We start from the raw sequence: 19,341 nt of genomic DNA on the forward strand, positions 1-19,341 counted from the left end.
GTGTCTAGAATGATACACAATGCCTGGATTGCATTAGCAAAAGATTATTATTAAATACTGCATTTATGCTTTTCAGATAAAATCTTTTTCTTTCATTCAAGTAAGGAGAATCACAATTCGGTTGTTTCTCAGTTTAGAATTGTCAATAAAAATGAGCTAAGAATTATAATTTAAAACACTTTAATTTAATGCAGTCAACTTTAAGCACTAATAATCAAGTGTATGTTTTAAGCCAGGGCTTTTCAACCAGTGGTACGGGTACCACCCATGGTACATTGGCAGCTGGCAGATGGTACGCGACCATCCCAGAAAAGTGGTAGCGAGGGAGGGGAATGAGCTGAACCGGTGGCAGCACTGCACAAGCCTGAGCGAGAGATGGCTGGAGCTGCAGGGCTCAGTAGAAGCACCAGGATCAGCGCCAGGCTCCAGCTGGAGCTCGGCGCTGATCCTGGTGCTTCTGCTGAGCTCAGAAGAAGCGCTGATCAACTGGAATGTTGCAGCATCTTCAGAGTCTTGTGATTTACATTCAGATGCTTGGCAACTGATTCATATTTATGATGGTCACAGTGTCCCGAGTCATGTGAAGTAATCAAAACCTGCTGCAACCACCCAGCAGACGGGGGGAATAAAAACCAAACATCCCTCCACCCCACCCCCACTGCCAATCCTCAACAGAAATGCTCACAACAATGAAAACCTTGGAAAGGAGGAAGAGCGCTGCCGGGCAGACAGGCAGGAGTCTTGCTCGGCTGTGGCTTGGGGGGCACTTTTTTCAGTGCCATTGTAACTTCGAACAGTCACTAAGCAAACTGTTGTAAGTCGAGGACTACTTGTAGTTTATCACTCCCCCCCCCCTTTTTTTTTGGTCATCAAGTTTTTGACACCTTGCTAGGCGACTGGTGGTACTCGGATATTGCCATATCCTAAAAGTGGTACAATGGGTGAAAAGGTTGAAAAGCCCTGTTTTAAGCCACAAATTCTAAATCATATGAAATAAAAGATCAAGAATTTTGTTTTATTCCATCTCCTAGCACAGGAGTTTCAAACTGCCGGTCCGTGGACCGATTGCATCATACGGAGGCCACATCCACCCCAGCTCCGGCAATGCAAAAAAAGTCATAATACGTCACGACACATTATGTGGCAAGTTTGACACCCATGTCCTAGCACTTGAGAGTAAAAAAAGGAAAGCTCAGAAGCTCATTGCTCAGCTTAGATTTGCAGTGATTCCCACATGCAAAACCTTAACTTTCTATTGAGCACAAACCAGCCTATTTCAAAGCAATTGCAGCAGTCATATATGCAAGTGATGTTTACTCCACTTGATTCCCCTCTAAGTGTGATTCTTGAAACCTGAGTTTAACAGCTGATATCCATTACCCTCACCCACACACTCACAATCCTTTGCAGGAGGTCAAGATTGTTGGGAAAGTGCAAAACCACAAATCCCTTGATAAGGAAGGAAGAAGCCATTCAGAACAAGCTGGATAAAAGACTTGTTAACTGAATGTATTAGTTGACAGCTGGTAGCTGGCAGCTGATGGAATAGATAGTGAGAGGAGGGATGGAAGTTTGTGATAGGAAAAATAAGCCCAACAGTTTCCTCAATTTATTCTCACTCTTTTGGTTGATGCTTGATCTCTATGATCTGGACCTTAAGAACCAGCTTGCTGGGCTTTTGCAAGAGGAATACAGGGGAACAAAGTGTAGGGAGAGAAAACAGAAGAAACGAAAGTTGAAACTTTACTCTGAGAAACTAGAGGCTCTGCTATTTAGCTACAGAGCCAGAAGGATTAGTGAAAGCAGCCACAATTCTGTCTCCAAGCTCCATTTGTGTGACAGGGACAATTTGTTCACAGAGATTGTGTAAGACATGATGAGAGGAGGACAGGTGTCCAGGAAGCAGAAAATGTGGCTAGGCAAAAACAAGTAAAAGAAAATGGATCCATCTTTCAAAGTACAGAGAAATACTATTTCAGAAGTACAGTATGTCAAGTTTATATTGTATACTAAAGTTCCCCATCATTCCCTTGCTTCACATACACCCAGTTCTGTGCCGTGCTGTTCATAGCCTGCAAATCAACTCAACTGAGACATTTTGTAGATTTTATTCAACACCTATAAAAACAAATGATCTAAGTATTGTATATAAGACTCATCTTCTATTTAGTCAGTGTTTGGTCATCTGAATTCATTTTTGAGCCTACTGGAGGTCAAAGATAATTTCCCATTAGAAACATACTTAAACTTAACAAAAGTGCTTTATAAAAATGTATTTATTCAGAATTTTGCATCAAGCAAAAAACATCTAAAAAGAGATAGAAAAGAAAGAAAAAAAGAAATAGGTTCAAAAAAAGAAGTTATTTAAAAAAATGACTTCTGAACTTCTCTTAAATGGATATTGACAAATTCATCATCTCCACATCTATTTTTATTTTATTTTATTTTTAAAATTTATAAGCTGCCCCACTCCCGGAGGACTCTGGGCGGCTAACAATAAAAAACACATAAAACATAACAAAACAAACAGTACAAGAACAGTCATCCAGGGGTCAGATTTTATAAACCCCAGGCCTGCCGGAAAAGCCAGGTCTTAAGCAGCTTACGGAAAACCAACAGGGTGGTTGGTTGATTTCTCTTCCAGAAATCCATTCAAACCCATATTATATATTCATATTTTTCAATCATTAAATCCATAGATCATTATCTCACTTTTCTTTTAGCAAAAACCATAAATGATTTCCAGTTTGTTAAAAAAACTTTGTTATCTCCCTGACCAACTAGTCAGTTTTGCCATTTCTGCTAATTCTGGGAGTTTTATGATCCATTCCTCCCTTGTGGGAATTTCAATACTCTTCCATCTTTATATGTATAATAATCTTGTTGCCAAAGCTAATAAAAATCCTTATACTTGGGTCCTTACAGTCAAAATCCATACTCTGGAATCTATGCATCCTAACCGCAAAATAACAATCACCAAACAAATTTGCAAAGATGAATGTAACTGAATATATTTCAGCACTCAAAGTATTCCAGATACTGCCTGAAAATATCTGGAATTCAGTAGAAATAGGCTGGCAAGCATAGTTTGAACTATGTATTTTATTATTTATAAAAAGGGAAGATGAGGATATCATGCAGAACCCAGAAATGCAGTATCTGGTTTCTGAACTGTGCATAATGCCTTTAAAAAAATAATAAGAAGAAATGTATTATTAAAAATATACGTAATAGAAATGCATAGAAGCGAAGGCCTTGAATTTTAGCATATGTAAACAAATACAGGCTAAATCACATAAGATTGTCCCCATAAGAATATAGAGCACCTTCTAGCCTTGGCTTCTCTTGCATGACCCACCCCAATTTTGAAAATATAGTAGTCAGTTTTATAGTTGGTGACAGAACTATAAAGTCAGATCCCTCTGGCTAAAGAGGTGCCATGATGAAGATCCATAGAATGAAAACTATGAACTGCCACCAAAGTCAGTGGTTGGTTTTGCACTCTCTGCTCTGTGATGGTTTGTTTAACAATTGTCCAGGCTCACGTTTATGCTAAAATCTCCAGAAGAGATTTTATTTTTTTAGGAGATGGCCTTTTAAGACCATAGGCTTATATCCACTTATACAGTGAGAGGCAAAGCCAAATCAATTAGAATAAGGGAATTTTGATTTGTTCAGTAAACCAAAGTTAATTAAATCATGGCTTAGCATGGTATCTGAAGCCATTCTTGCATGCAGATGAAATATTGTTGTGTTATACAAGAAACTCTTAAGTATCTATGGAGATTCTCAGTCATCCTGGTCATAGTTATCCCAAAGATGCTTTTTTCCTGAGGCAACTGGACTTTCTTGTTTTTCTTTGAAGGTATTTTGTTTCTCATCCAAGAAGCTTCTTCAGCTCCATCATTCAGTCAGATCTGAAGAAAGTTCTTGAATGAGAAGTGAAACGTCTTCAAAGAAAAACAAGAAAGTCCACTTGCCTCAGGAAAAAAGCATCTTTGGGAGAAAAAAACTCTTAAGGTGGGCTTATTGTGTTGGGTAAGAAGGATGGGTGATGTGATTGGTATCTTTGGAGAGTTTAACATTTCTCATTCTCATAACCACAAATGAAAAGTAAAATATGGGGGAATTTAAGACATGAGTTGATGGGAAGGAAGCAGCTGAAAGGAGATCCTCTCTAAAACTTGATGGTATTTATCTAGTGGTTGTATGGTGAGTGCTTTAGTCTGGCTAGATTATAAACAAGCTGCAATAAACATACCACTCTGATCAGCTCCTTGGGTCATTTCTTGTGCCTGACATAACATGACTCTGAGTTTTGTAGAACACAATGCAAAATAAAGTATCAGCCAACAGTAGCAAAGAACAGTGTGGAGACATTAAATTATAGAGCAGCGGTGGTGAACCTATAGCACGCCTGCCAGAGGTGGCACAGAGCCCTCTCTGTGGCACAGGCGCCCTCACCCAAGCCCCGCTTCCCCCCGTGGCCCCCTCCTCAGCAGCAACACCACTGGAGAGTTCGACATGGGCACGGCCCGTGCAGAGCACCATAGCCAAGCACATGGCAACCGGGCAGCAGGGACAAGACTCTGCCCTCCCGCCCCATTGTTCATGATGATGCTGTGGGGCGCGGGCAGAGGGCGTGGCCACCATGGTGCTGCAGGGCTGCCTGGGTGATCTGTGGCGGGCCATGGAGACAGTGGGTGGCCCTGTGGGTGGGCCAGGGGTGAGGTGGGTGGTGGAGTGGGCGGGCCGGGGCAGTTTTTTGGGCACTTGGTCTCTAAAAGGTTCGCCATCACTGTTATAGAGAAAAAAAGATAATTCTGCTTCGTTATTTATCCCCAAATGTTTACCACTTCCTACTTTTATCATTTAGAAGGGACAGTGACTTACTTATAGTATACATTTCAAAGATCACGTTAGAAGATGCTATAATAATAAAAAGAAAATGGGAAATGAGGAAATGTAAGTTTACTATATGAAAAATGACTTTTTAAAAAGTCCATACTGTAGTTACCTAGATTCAATAATAGCATCAATGGGATTCAGAAGTACTCTATATGGGACACAGAATAACTAATTGAAATTTCAAGTCTTTAAAACTGACTGTACATGATAATTTAGTAACGGATTACTTGTAAATATACAGCTGTCATTGTCAGTACATGGGGTTTTTTATTTTGTATAATGTGGGTCCTAATTCTTACGATAATTAATGGAATTTAAGAAATGAAAGTTGAGAATCCCTGTTTTAAGCCTTCATAGGTCTGTACTAAATGATTTGAGTTCGTTTCTCTTCATGGTACTTTCCTCAGATTCTTCAATTTCCTCCTTTTGCCCCTCCAAAATGTGTATAGTCCTCATTTAATTCCTCCCCCTCTTCTACTTCAGCCTCTTTTTGAGTTTCATTATTTAATTGTACTAAGATGGGACCAGGAGTAGATGGGCCTCCATCACTGGAAGACATGTTGTCTTCTTCTTCCTTTGCAGGATAAAAGTGACGTGCAGCTGACAGAAAATCATCTCCCACATCAAGAAGAATAAGCCGGTCCTGAAATTAGAATATAATGGAAACACAGGGAAGGTGAAAAAATACATTAGAAATATGATAAGAAATGACTCAAATCACAAAAATTCCCATTAGCAGTAAATCCTAGATTACATTACATTTCCATCTTATAAAACTTTGAGGTATAGCAAGTATGAAAATATTGTACAAAAGGAGATAAAGATTTTTGAAGTAGTTCTGGAGTGATAGGTCTCTCAAACTATTTGTTAAATGTAGTATTAGTTTTGCCAGTTTTCATTATTTGATTTTTTAAAATACTGTTCACAGTGTTTCCTCCACATTTTTGGTGTGAGTGGGGAACAAAAAATGCTTAAAGGAATTCATTTTGGAATCTAGAAAATTCAAAATCTTTCCTGGTGCAAGCCTAAGAAAATTAACATTTCAGAGGGATTAAAGAATTCCATTTAAATCTCTCCTAAAGGGAGAGCATAAGAAATTTTATTTTGTAATAAACTGAAGGAGATAGCTTTTGATTTTAAAATGTGGTCTAGTTATCAGCAGAAGCTGAGGGAAAGATTGGGAGCAAACTTATTACCACTTAATACAATAAAAGCACAATGACAAACAAACAATAAAATCAGTTCAATTAAGGTGATTTTTTCATTGACATAAAAATATATTATTACATTTGCAAAGATTGAAATGACAGATCCACATTTTGTAAAGAGAGAAACAGAGGATATTGGAATGAAACTGAGCAGAAAATATTCTTTCCCTCCTTTCCTGCCCACATTCAGGCCTCACAAGACAGATACCTTCTCAATGAATTGTCTAGGGCAGGGGTCTTCAAACTTGGCTCTTTTATGACTTGTGGACTTCAACTCCCAGAATTCCTCAGCCAGGCACGCTGGCTGAGGAATTCTGGGAGTTGAAGTCCACAGATCATAAAAGAGCCAGGTTTGAAGACCCCTGGTCTAGGGAGAACCAGACAAGGCTTTGGAGAATTTTAAAGAAATTTTTCTGGGCTTCTGCTTCAAGCAGCCACAGCCCTATTTCTAGCAGCTTCTCAGTTCTCTCCCTGTATGGCTTGTTAGGAACAGCGCAACCAAGAAAACTATTTCATTGGCATTGCTGGAAAATAAAGGATTTATCCTCTCCACCAAATAATGCTCACTTCCTGCTACTAGATGGCAGCAAAGAGATCTAGAAAAACTCTTTGCTGCTCTGTCTTTTGTCATCCATAGTTTTGAAGCATGTATCTGGTGGCGAAAGCCAGGTGTGCCTGTGGAAAGGCATCAAAAAGGTCAAGATAGAGGATCTTATTCTCATTGGAGGATGATCATATTGTCAAACACTTGCTCCTTTTTATGTGTTGCCGTAAGGATATGTGGGAATGATCTTGTGAGACAAAAGGAATAGCTACAGACTGGACAATTGGTATGTAAAAGATATATCAACCCCACAGAAGGAGGAAGCGTGTGGAAATGTTTCAGAAGGAACCATTCCTAGTTTTCTGGAGAGTAAAAGGAAAGGAGGGAGAAATACTTTCATACTTGCCAGATTCTGTTAATGTAACCTTACAATAATGATAGAGCTAGTACTCCTAATCCGGAGTCAGAATGGTCTTGCAGGCTAACAGTTGCACAGGCAATGTATATTTAAAAAGGGACGGGGCTTCAATTGTAGGTCATGACCACCATCTTGGTTTTTTTGGCCTGCTCAGAAACATCTCTTGTCTATCTCAGCATCCTGAAAGCAGGACAATGGCAGCTGCAAATAGAATTCCTCTCAGTCCCACCACCCAATGTTTGCCTCTTTCTTCCTTTTGATATCTCATTGCTTTCTTTTTCTATCAAAAAGGGTACCTAAACTAAGACCCTGAGATTTCTCTTGTTCTATTTTTAATTAACCTTTTATAAATATATATATGATATAATGTGATATAATATAATGATATTATATCATATATAATGATATATATGGTATGGTATAGTATAGATTATAATGTGTGTTCCACAAATGATTTCAGTTATGTTGATGATAGCTTAAGGATTAATTCTTACTGCTGTTCGTATAACCTTCGCGGGGTGACAGAATAGTAATTCTTGTTAAAGTTGCCTCAAATGTCTTCTAACACTTCTCCACTTTAAAATAGACTGCTTTTGCCTCAGACTACCTTTCAAAATATTTTTTTTCCAGGCTTTGAACCACAAAGTACATTAGAACGAATCAACTTACATCTGCTCCACATTAGGTTAACCATTATGGGAAGACCTACATCAAGTTTCAATTAATTAGGAGAAATGCAGCTGTTGTTCTTATCCTCCAAAATAGTTTCCATGATGCTGTGAATAATATCCAGAGCTTCTTTTAACATGGCACTGTAGAAATAGCATATTTTCTATAGTTTTCTCCCTACTCACCAGGACAAAGAGATATCTCTCTGGTGGACCACCATCATGATGACCATAAATTGATGTCTGTTCAGCCAGGATAGTGTGGAGTCTGCGGGCCTCTTGAGGATTGTGGAGAGATTCATAAGAAGTACAGGAAGTTACAGTGAGTAGGCCATCCGTTTCAGCTTTGAACCCTATATTGGGAAATATTATTAACCCCCATATTTCATTCATAGCAATTCACTAAATGATCTTCCTCTATTGTAATTATATGTACTGTCAGAGAAGTCAATATGAAAATACACCTTCAAACAAATACGCAAAGATATTTCACCAAATTTCAAATTACTATTTAGTCATCCTGGAACATATAAAAAGCTTTTATCTGACACCAAGGGATCCTCTATAATCAATAAACTACAAAAGAAAAAACCTTTGTACAGCACAATAATCATCTAACTTTAACTACCATAAAACAAGCTACAGAAAATCATCTTAAAGTTCAGACAGGTACAGTATACAGCAAGGGAAAACATTAGAACATCAATTGCACCAAAAATGATATCTGCCATCCTCCCGTATGTATTGAAATCAAAAATAGTTTTCCATGTCCTTCCTTAATCCAGGGAGATGCTGGAAGGGTGTGGTGCATGGCTTTTGTAATTTGAAAAGGTCCAAAAAATGTTCTATCTTAGAATTCCAGTGCCATGTTGTTCAGTAAAAGCGCAAGTGAAAAGCACTGGTAGAAAGTGTCTAGACTAGTCCCAGGATATAATCTTATAGTCCTGTGTAGCTGAAATTTCTGCAATTCCATCTTCCACTTGTATGAAGTCTTACAAAACCCAAGAATGAAGATACCGAAGCATGGATCCCTCTAAATTCAATGAGAGAGCCATTTTTATGTAGTGGTTAAAGCATTAGGTAACAAAAGCATCAGAAAACCACGAGTTCTAGTCCAGTCTTAAGCATGAAACCTGCTTGCTGACTTTGGTCCAGTCACTTCTTTCAGCCATAGGAAGAGGGAAATGGCAAACCATTTATGAAAGACATTCCCTAGAAGACTGAAGAGACTAGTCCAGGCAGTTGCCAAGGGCCAAGCCTGATTTAAAAAAAGACACAGGTTCAAGGCAATAGAGGGAAATTCTACAGTAAATTCCTGGTCAGGCAGCCCAAATTTAGCATCTGAGAAGCAGAAGAATTCCCCCCCCCCCCAGGCCTAATACCAGCTTAATCATTGTTCTTTTATATCAGTTTAACACACACACACACAGAAAGAGATAAGCAGACAGACAGATAAAGTTTGCTTAAAGATAATCACTTTTGAATCATTATTGTTCTGAGTGTTGATCAGGAATTCCAAGATTTTTTTTAACTAACAGATTTTGAGATCTGGAATATTTTGAAAATTGCTGTTTCAATTATCTGAGTTTACTAGACCTTGCAATACTATATAATAAGGGCAAATTGCATATATTCTATTTAATTCTCTAGATTTTTTTAATAACTTTTGTTAGATTAAAGCTCTACATAGAAGCCTTCTTTCCATAGATACTTTTTTCTTTTTATTTGTCAGAATTGCAGTCAACCAATTGACAGTTATTTTCAATAGACAATGGCAGATTTAATTCTTTGCATCAAACTGTACTTGCTGATATTAGTTAACATCCCACAATATCTCAGCCAATGCAAAAATAACCTTAATCTTATTCTTATTGGTATTTTATATTTAAATCTGAAACAACAGAAACAGTATCTGAGGTCCTGTCTATATTTTTAAATTTTCCTTTAGAATAAAAGATAATAGTAGTAGTAGTAGTAGTAGTAGTAGTAGTAGTAGTAGTAGTAGTAGTAGTAATAATAATAATAATAATAATGATAAAGTTGGAAGGGATCTTGGAGGTCATCTAGTCCAACCCCCTGATCAGGCAGGAAACACTATACCATTTCTGACAAATGGCTGTCCAGTTTCTTCTTAAAAACTTCCAGTGTTGGTGCATTCACCGTTTCTGGAGGCAGGTTGTTCCACTGGTTAACTGTTCTGACTGTCAGGAAGTTTCTCCTTAGGTTGCTTCTCTCTTTGGTTAGTTTCCACCCGTTGCTTCTTGTCCTGCCTTTAGGTGTCTTGGAGAATAGCTTGACTCCCTCTTCTTTGTGGAAGCCCCTGAGATATTGGAACACTGCTATCATGTCCCCCCTCGTCCTTCTCTTCGTTAAACTAGACATACCCAATTCCAGCAACCGTTTCTTATATGTTTTAGCCTCCAGTCCCCTAATCATCTTTGTTGCTCTTCTCTGTACTCAACATCTTTTTTACATCGTGGTGACCAAAACTGGATGCAGTATTCCAAGTGCAGTCTTACCAAGGCATAGTAAAATGGTATTAATACTTCACGTGATCTTGATTCTATCCCTCTGTTAATGCAGCCTAGCACTGTGTTAGCCTTTTTGGCAGCTACAGCACACTGCTGGCTCATATTTAAGTGATTGTCCACTAGGACTCCGAGATCCCTCTCGCAGTTACTACTATTGAGCAAGGTACCCCCTATATTATACCTGTACATTCTTGCCTAAATGTAGAACCTTACTTTTTTCACCATTGAATTTCATTTTGTTAGATAGCGCCCAGTGTTCAAGTCTGTCCAGATCCTCCTGTATCTTAAGCCTGTCTTCTGGAGTGTTGGCTATTCCTGCCAGCTTGGTATTGTCTGCAAATTTGATGAGTTCTCCATCTATCCCCTTGTCCAGATCGTTGATGAAGATGTTGAAGAGCACTGGGCCCAGAACAGAGCCCTGAGGCACCCCACCACACACTTCCCTCCATGTAGATGCAGTTCCATTGAGGACCACACGCTGAGTACAGCCGGTCAGCCAGCTCTGGATCCATCTGGTGGTGATGCTGTCTAACCAGCATTTTATTACCTTCTCAAGTAGTAGGTTGTGGTCTACTTTGTCAAATGTCTTACTGAAGTCCAAGTAAATTATATCCACAGCATTCCTCTGGTCCACTAATTTTGTCACTTGGTCAAAGAATACAATAAGATTTGTCTGGCATGATCTGTTTTTGACAAACCCCTGTTGGCTTTTAGTAATGACTTTGTTTGCCTGTAGGTGTTCGCTGATTCGTTGTTTGATTATCTTTTCCAGAATCTTCCCAGGTATTGAGGTCAGGCTGATAGGTCTGTAATTTCCTGGGTCCTTTTTTTCCCCTTTTTTGAAGATGGGAATTACATAAGCTCTTTTCCAGTCCTCTGGTAGTTCCCCAATGCTCCAGGATCTTTGAAAAATATAGTTCAGTGGTTCTGAGATCACATCTGCCAGTTCCTTAAGAACCTTGGGGTGTAATCCATCTGGTCTTGGTGATTTGAACTTGTCTAGGCTGGACAGGTGTTCACTTACCATTTTCTTGCCTATCTTAACTTGTATTTCTATTTTGTTTTTTATAGCACTATTTTTTATAGGTTGGTCTGTTTTTTCCCTTTGTGTAAAGACAGATGTGAAAAACGAGTTAAATAGTTCTGCTTTCTCCCTGTTGCTTGTCACCTTGCCACTTTCACCCACTAATGGACCAATCCTTTCCTTCACTTTTTTCTTGTTTTTTTACATGTTGAAAGAAGCTTTTTTTGTTGTTTTTGACTTTGGTTGCAAGCCTTAGTTCATTTTGAGCCTTAGCTTTCCTCACTTCGTCTTTGCAGGCTCGGGCTATTTGCTGATATTGACTTAGTTATGTGTCCCTCTTTCCACTTTCTATACTTGTCCTTTTTATCTTTTAATTGATCAGAGAGTTCTTTATGCAGCCTTGCTGGTTTCTTTTGAGAACTGTTATTTTTCCTCTTTGCTGGTATTATGCTAGACTGGGCATTTATTATCTCACTTTTCAAAATTTCCCAAGCCTCTTGAGTTGTTTTCCCCTGGAGGATTCTCATCCATGGAATCTTTCCCAAACCCTTTCTAAGTTTATTGAAATTAGCTCTCTTGAAGTCCAAGACTCTAGTTTGACTGTATTCTATTGCTTGTGCTTCCCTAATGTTGAATTGCATGATCACTTCCTCCCAAGGTTCCTATGGCTTCAACACGTTCTATCATTTCATTTTTGTTAGTGAGAATTAGGTCCAAAATGGCTAATCCCCTAGTTCCCTTCTCTACTTTTTGGGAGACAAAGTTGTCTTCTAGGTTTGCCAGGAACCTGTTTGATCTTCCACTTGGTGCAGAGTTTGTCTCCCAGTTGATGTCAGGGTAGTTAAAGTCCCCCATTACTATTGTGATGTGCTTCCTACATACCTTAGTTAGCTTACTAACAAAAAGTTAATCTATTTCCTGTTTTTGGTTGGGTGGCCTATAGTATACACCTATGGCAATGTCATTCCCCCCCCCTTTTTATATTGACCCATATAGGACAGTTTTCATCATTGTTGTGCTCTATTTCTGTAGAGATGTAGTTATTTCTTATATAGACAGCAACTCCACCTCCTCTTTTATTTGGTCTGTTTCTTTTAAATAATTTAAATCCCTCTAGCTATGTGTTCCATTTGTGGGTTTCGTCCCACGTTTCCGTTATGGCAACAATATCATATCTGCCCTCATTAACCTTAATTTCTAGTTCACCCTGTTTGCTGTTCATACTCTGTGCATTTGTGTATAGACATTTGAGTCCTTTATGACCGACCCTGTGTTTACTTCCTACATAACCTGTGTGGTGCCTGAGTTCCACTAATGTTTTACCACCTATTTGGTTAGTGCACTTTGTGTGGCACTCGCTGTTACATGCACTGATAGCCCTATAATTTTTAGATTGCCAGGGACAGGGATGTTCTGTATCAGTTAGCTCACTGTCCCCGCTGTTTAGTTTAAATATTCCTCCAGAAAATCTGTGAATTTATAGCCAAGTAACTCAGTCCCTTTCTTTGATGGAATCAAACCATCTCTTTTGTACATTTCTTCATTGGACCAGCTGCTGACATTGTGACTAATATATCCAAAGCCTTCCCCTTTACTCCACTCCTTTAGCCACATATTGAATTGTGCTATACGCTGGCCTTTTCCATTTTGGTCTTTATACACTGGTAAGACCTCTGAAAAAATAAGCGTACAGCCTATTCTGCTAAGTTCCTGCCCCATGCTCTGGAAGTCATTCTGCACAGTGAGTATATCTTTTTGGGACAGATCGTTAGTGCCAAGATGTACAATAGCCTCCACATCATAATCCTTGCTGGCATTCTTGATTATTTTACAAATACGCTTCTTGTCCCTACTGGCAGTAGCACCTGGAAGACACCTGACCTCATTTGAAACCTCTGTGTCCTTTCCTAAATTTACATTCCTTATAATTGAATCACCAACCAGAAGGTGGCTTCTCTTCTTGGGTGCCTTTCTGTTCTTGCATGACTGCAAGATGTGTAATACCTGATTCGCACTTCTCCCTGTCGAAAACGTTGTACAATAGTTAAATAAATTAATGACACAGATAACTCTAACCAGGAAAATGTTCACTATCAACACACTTACCTAAGACTTCCAAGATATGTTTCCATCTATCCTTTACCTTTCGACGGATCTGTCGGTGGGCAATGATGTCAAAGCTCAAACGTCGGTATCCCTTTATCAGAATAAGGAGAACAGGAAAAAAAAGAACCCCCAAGCTATACAAATCAGCAAAATAAATGCTCTTATAGAGGGCAAGGCATATCTGTGCGAGCAGCTAGATTTTACAGAGGCATGAAAACAGAGATCTCCAACCTTGTGGAACCAGAGGACACATTAATATTTTGAGAATAGATTATGCACTATCAAAATTAATTGTTGTGCAGGGTGTATATCCATTCACAACATGGCTACCACAATGATTGAACCCCGTCAGGAAATACCAGTGAAAGTTAACCAGTAAGTTGATTCTTACAACCCTCTTAAGTCTCCAAGATACACACATACAAAGTAAGCATTGGGCTAGAGTAATTTTCTATTTTTATTCATTTAAGAATAGTTTTGGATTTATATATAATCTGGATTTCTGGGAATTAGGATTATTCTGGAGACTAGTGTTGTTTTGCAGTATATCAGGTTTTTCTTTTTCTTCATGAAAACTATCTTTAACAGAGAAAAAATAGAGTGGAATTAGGTGGGTACATTAGGAGATGCCACTGAAATTCCAACTTTAAATAATGGCTTTGGGCATGCATGTGCACAGATACGAATGTGTTGTACTCAGATAAGATCTCTGCTCCCCCTATTTAAGGATTATGGTTACAATTAATCGTTATACTTATTTGTATAGGAAAAAGGAACAAATGATTGGTATGAGCAGCAATAATACTTTTACTTCTAATCCACACAATAATTGAATTTTCTGGTTCAACCACAATTGTTAGATCTACTCTTTAAAGAAATAACAAAAATACAATCAATTGATTATTACATGCCATCAAGTTATTGATGACTCTTAGTGACTACATAAACAGGCTTTCTCCATGATGATCTGTCCCTCACCTTGTCTTTCAGGTCTTCCAAGAGTGCACTCAGTACCACTATTATTGAATCCATCCATTTTGGTGCTGATCATCCTCTTCTTTACTTTCCTTCCACAGAATGCAAGGGGGAGCTGTCACTCCAAAGAACCTGTTCCTTGTAGCTACCCACTTTGCTCCATTTGTTGGAGACCTCTGGAGAAGTGCCTCCAAAGATGACAAAAGCAACCACATTGAAACAAAATGTGTTTCTTGTTCCTAAACTATGCAGGATTTCAGAAGTCAGTACTGAAATCGTGAACCAGGAGGCCCAGAAAGAGAATGGCAGTTAAACAATGAATCCAGATTTCAGAGACATCATTATCCCTTTTTGATGATGTTTTGTCAAACAAAGGTTAGATTTTTTTCCATTCTCCTTCCATCTACCTGATTGTTTTGCTAGTAGCATATGGCTTGTAGCAATAAAAGCCATCAAGTACCAAGTCCACAGGGAAGTCATAAAGATCAAGATGTTAGCCACAATCATATAACACATGCTTGGATTACATGGCTGTGATCAACATCTTTTTTTATTTACACACACACAAACCATTTCCTCCAGACACCCTTGCAATGAGACCTCCATAACCCAGATCTGTCTGGACCATTTTAAAGTGCAATGCATCTTGAGCTTGATTTATTATTTTTATATCCTATTTTAGGATAAAATACTTGTCTGTTTAGGTAAAGTTGCAGTTCTCAGGTGAAATCATGGCCATTTGGTAGAAAATTTTGAATACCCCCCTCCACCCCCTTCTGTAGCACTGCACAGCATCATGTTATTTAGCTAGTTTCAGTGCCCTGAGGATGAGGAGTAATCAAAATCACATTTCTAATATTTATGAGCTCTAGAAGTCATGGGCAAAGCAGTTCATGGAATGACAACATGGCAAACCCAGCCATAATTAGATGTAGCCACAAGCATTCTCAGAATAACTTAAAAAGACCAATTTATACATTTACATCACTTTATTTTCTTGGCTCAAGGCAGCAATAGCATTCTTGTTTATGAACATTCTTGACACACACTTCACCACTTTCATACAACACAAGAAACTACTCACTATATCAGCCTCTATATCAAGCTACATGTGGCTGAATTCCACATCATTAAATTCAGCTCCATATGAAAGAAAGAGCTCCAACTATGAGGGCAACTTACCTCTGACCCACGGCGCATTTTTGACCTTTTCTCTAGCAGCTTGTGAAGCTCGTGATCATCTCCCCGCTCCACATGAGCAGAGTCTGCTGGTTCATTCCACAAGTTAGCTGCCTCTGACTGCCGCCTTTTCTGTAACTTATTGAAATATTGAAATGTGTCACTGCAACAGAAAATGGAAAATATTGATGGCTTTGTTTTAAATGCAACAGAAAATGGAAAAGATTGAAGGTTTTGTTTTAAATGGCAGTGTGAGGGGAATCCATAGCAATAGGTTATAATGGAGTTCTAGAGACGCTAGCCTAGCCTGTTCCACGGTATATCATTTATCTCATCCAAAATATTTAAAGGCTACAGCCTTGCACAGACTTTCCAGGAGGGCTTAGTGAGGGAAAAAATTATTTGATCCTCTGATTTTTTTTACAGTTGCCCATTGACAAAGAAATGATCAGTCTATAATTTTAATGGTAAGTTTATTTTAACAGTGAGAGACAGAATAACAACAACAATAAAAAAAATCCAGAAAAATACATTTCAAAAAAATTATAAATTGATTTGCATTTTAATGAGTAAATTATTTGATCCCCTATCAATCAGCAAGATTTCTGGCTCCCAAGTGCCTTTTATACAATCAGCAAGATTTCTGGCTCCCAGGTGTCTTTTATACAGGTAACGAGCTGCAATTAGGAGCATTCTCTTAAAGGAAGTACTCCTAATCTCAGCTTGTTATCTGTATAAGAGACATCTGTCCACAGTAGCAATCAATCAATCAGATTCCAAACTCTCCACTATGACCAAGACCAAAAAGCTGTCCAAGGTTGTCAGGGACATGATTGTAGTCCTACACAAGTCTTGAATGGGTTACAAGACTATCACCAAGCAGCTGGTGAGATGGTGACAACAGTTGGTGCGATTATTCGCAAATGGAAGAAACACAAAATAACTGTGAATCTCCCTCGGTCTGGGGCTCCATGCAAGATCTCACCTCGTGGCGTTTCAATGATCATGAGAACAGTAAGGAATCAGCCCAGAACTACATGAGGAGGATCTTGTCAGTGATCTCAAGGCTGGTGGGACCATAATCATCACCATGAATGACTGAAATCCTGCAGCATCCACAAGGTCCCCCTGCTCAAAAAAGCACATGTCTAGGTCCATGTTGCCAATGAACATCTGAATGATTCAGAGAACTGGGTGAAAGTGTTGGTATCAACTCAACTTGTCATGTTTGGAGGAAGAGGAATGCTGCCTATGACCCCAAGAACACCATTCCATCATGGAGGTGGAAACATGATTTGGGGGTGTTTTTCTGCTAAGAGGACAGGACAACTTCACAGCATCAAAGGGACGATGGACGGGGCCATGTACCATCAAATCTTGGGTGAGAACCTCCTTCCCTCAGCAAGGGCATTGAAAATGGGTCGTGGATAGGTATGACAATGTGGGTATGTGTGAATAAGACAATCACTCACAAAACACAGCCAAGGCAACAAAGGAGTGGCTCAAGAAGAAGCATGTTAAGGTCTTGGAGTGGTCTAGCCAGTCTCCAGACCGTAATCCCATAGAAAATCTGTGGAGAGAGCCAAATATCAGCGTCGAAACCTTGACTTGAAGAGAGGATCTGCAAAGAGGAGTGGGACAAAATCCCTCCTGAGATGTGTGATGGCCAACTACAAGAAACGTCTGACCTGTGATTGCCAACAAGGGTTTTGCCATCAAGTACTAAATCAGGTTTTGTGAAGGGATCAAATACTTATTTCATTCATTAAAATGCAAATCAATCTATAACTTTTTTGAAATGTGTTTTTCTAGATTTTTTGTTGTTATTATTCTGTCTCTCACTGTTAAAATAAACCTACAATTAAAATTATAGACTGATCATTTCTTTGTTAGTGGCAAATGTACAAAATCATCAGGGGATCAAATAATTTTTCCCCTCACTATATATTCAAAGCTGTCTGGGAATTGGGGCTCAGACATGGCTACTAAATTGTGATTCACAGACTGTGTAGCTTCACACTTGCTAGAGAATCCATCATCATTCCTCTGGAGCAGTATTTTTCAAAATTGGCAACTTAGAGATATATCGGATCCCAGAATTCCTCAGCCAGGGCAACAAGTCTGAAAACAGACTAGGAGAGAATTTGAGATTGCCCACAAGTGCTCCAGACAGCAGTTCCTCATGAGGAGATGACAAGACAATTGTCTCTACCTGGTTTAGAGCTCTGGGAGAAGAAGGAATGGCCAGCTTGCTCAAATCCTGGTCAGCACCTTCAAAAGGATGCAAGGTTTACATACTTTCTTTTCTAATCACTTTTGAAAATTGCTTGTTAACTGTTTTTCAACTATTAGGAAGCTTTAGATCAACAAATCTGAAAACATTGAATGAGTTTCCTTCAATTGTTAGTGAAAGAAGTTTAAATACAATTTTATTTTTTATTTTAGAATAAACAGCAAATGGGTGATTAGAACTTTAATTTTGTAAAATTACAAACTTACTTTAAAATTTTGTAATTATTTACTATTGCATAAGAATGCTTCCCATTGAAAAATGTTTTTGTAACTCAGTAGGGCTCCCTGGAAGGAAGGAGCACATTCCAAGGAGGGGTGTGAGGTAAGAGCAAACAGAGCCCAAAACAGGGTCATAGGAAGAGGACAAGGTTTAGGATAACACTCCTAAAATTTCCAGGGTAATCCATTAGATTAGGGTAGTATAGGGTTAGTTTGGCAAGATTGAATATGTAATCAAATAAAGAAATGAACTTTGGTTGCTCTTTGGCTAAGTCTGACATCTTTGAATTTATTTATTTTTTTAAAGATAGAATAGGACTTTGAAGGTTGGACACTAGAGGAAACTAGAAGAAATTACAATTACAATTAAAGGAGAACAGATTCAACTTACAAATACAGAATGAAGCAAAATATTTTGACATTGGACATGCCACCTTAATGAAATTAATTTCAAGAGATTAAGAGATCAGATCCTGTTGAAAGCAGGAACAGGAGAAATCTGCCTTGGAGCTAAGTAAAAGCACTCACAGATGCTGTCTTATTTATACTAATAACAAGCCATTACTTTATGCAACCCAAACAGCAGCATCTAAACCTAGAGATAGTTTCAGAAGAGATAAACAAACATCCCCAACGCTGCAGAAATATTGCTTTTATTTATTAAACAAACGTATATAGTAGCCCATCTCCCAAAGGAAATCTGGGCAGCAAACAAAATAAAAATATAATAACATTATAAATCATTCATTGCAATAAACTATGCTAAGGTCTCAATAAAAACTTCCATCCATTCATCATCCACCAGGTGTCAAACTTATTAAATCCTGGCCCCAGTGCCTGAAGGCCAACAGGGTCGGGGCCATCCTATCTATAGGTAGAGGCCATTCCATAAGCAAGGCACCATAACACACAAGTCGTGCTTCTGAGGCCACACTAGGTGACCCTGCTTCATGAATGTACTCAGAGCACATCCAATCTGCCAGATTTACAGGCAGAAACTATTGATAAATAATATAGGGAAGGGAATCAAAAGTTGTCCTTCTACTGGAATTAGAGAGGAGTAACAGAACACAAGGGGAACAAGCAATAGAATGGACAACACTAGAAGACTCTTGGGAGATGGATCTAAACACTCAACTTTCCAGTATTACTTTCAAAGGAAAAGATTTTTATATGAATTATGCAAATGTGTACAATTGCAATCATATTATGAAATGCTAAAATACATACCCAGTGATCAATGAATTCTTCTCTAATTCATCTTCATCA

At 38.6% G+C, this 19,341-nt stretch overlaps 1 protein-coding gene across 1 annotated transcript; it reads right to left on the reverse strand.

Moving 5' to 3' along the window:
* Positions 1–3,087: 3,087 nt before the first annotated feature.
* On the reverse strand, positions 3,088–19,318 carry MREG (melanoregulin). Its single transcript, XM_039359189.1, has 5 exons — positions 19,303–19,318; positions 15,565–15,699; positions 13,408–13,498; positions 7,933–8,099; positions 3,088–5,551 (listed from the first exon to the last, which is right to left on the reverse strand). Exons 2-5 carry the CDS (start codon positions 15,580–15,582, stop codon positions 5,321–5,323), a joined length of 507 nt encoding a protein of 168 aa, XP_039215123.1. The 5' UTR covers positions 15,583–15,699; positions 19,303–19,318; the 3' UTR covers positions 3,088–5,320.
* Between the last annotated feature and the right edge of the window lie 23 nt (positions 19,319–19,341).

Source organism: Crotalus tigris, unplaced genomic scaffold, assembly GCF_016545835.1.
Source record: "Crotalus tigris isolate CLP2741 ecotype Arizona unplaced genomic scaffold, ASM1654583v1 scf7180000019068.10715455, whole genome shotgun sequence".
Classification (NCBI taxonomy): domain Eukaryota; kingdom Metazoa; phylum Chordata; class Lepidosauria; order Squamata; family Viperidae; genus Crotalus; species Crotalus tigris.

Excerpts from the sequence above, each read along its gene's own strand:
- MREG (XM_039359189.1), bottom strand. Across the intron at positions 8,100-13,407 it reads ACATATCTTGGAAGTCTTAG|GGTTCAAAGCTGAAACGGAT; the intron begins GTAAGTGTGTTG and ends TTCCCAATATAG. Across the intron at positions 5,552-7,932 it reads AGAGATATCTCTTTGTCCTG|GACCGGCTTATTCTTCTTGA; the intron begins GTGAGTAGGGAG and ends TTCTAATTTCAG.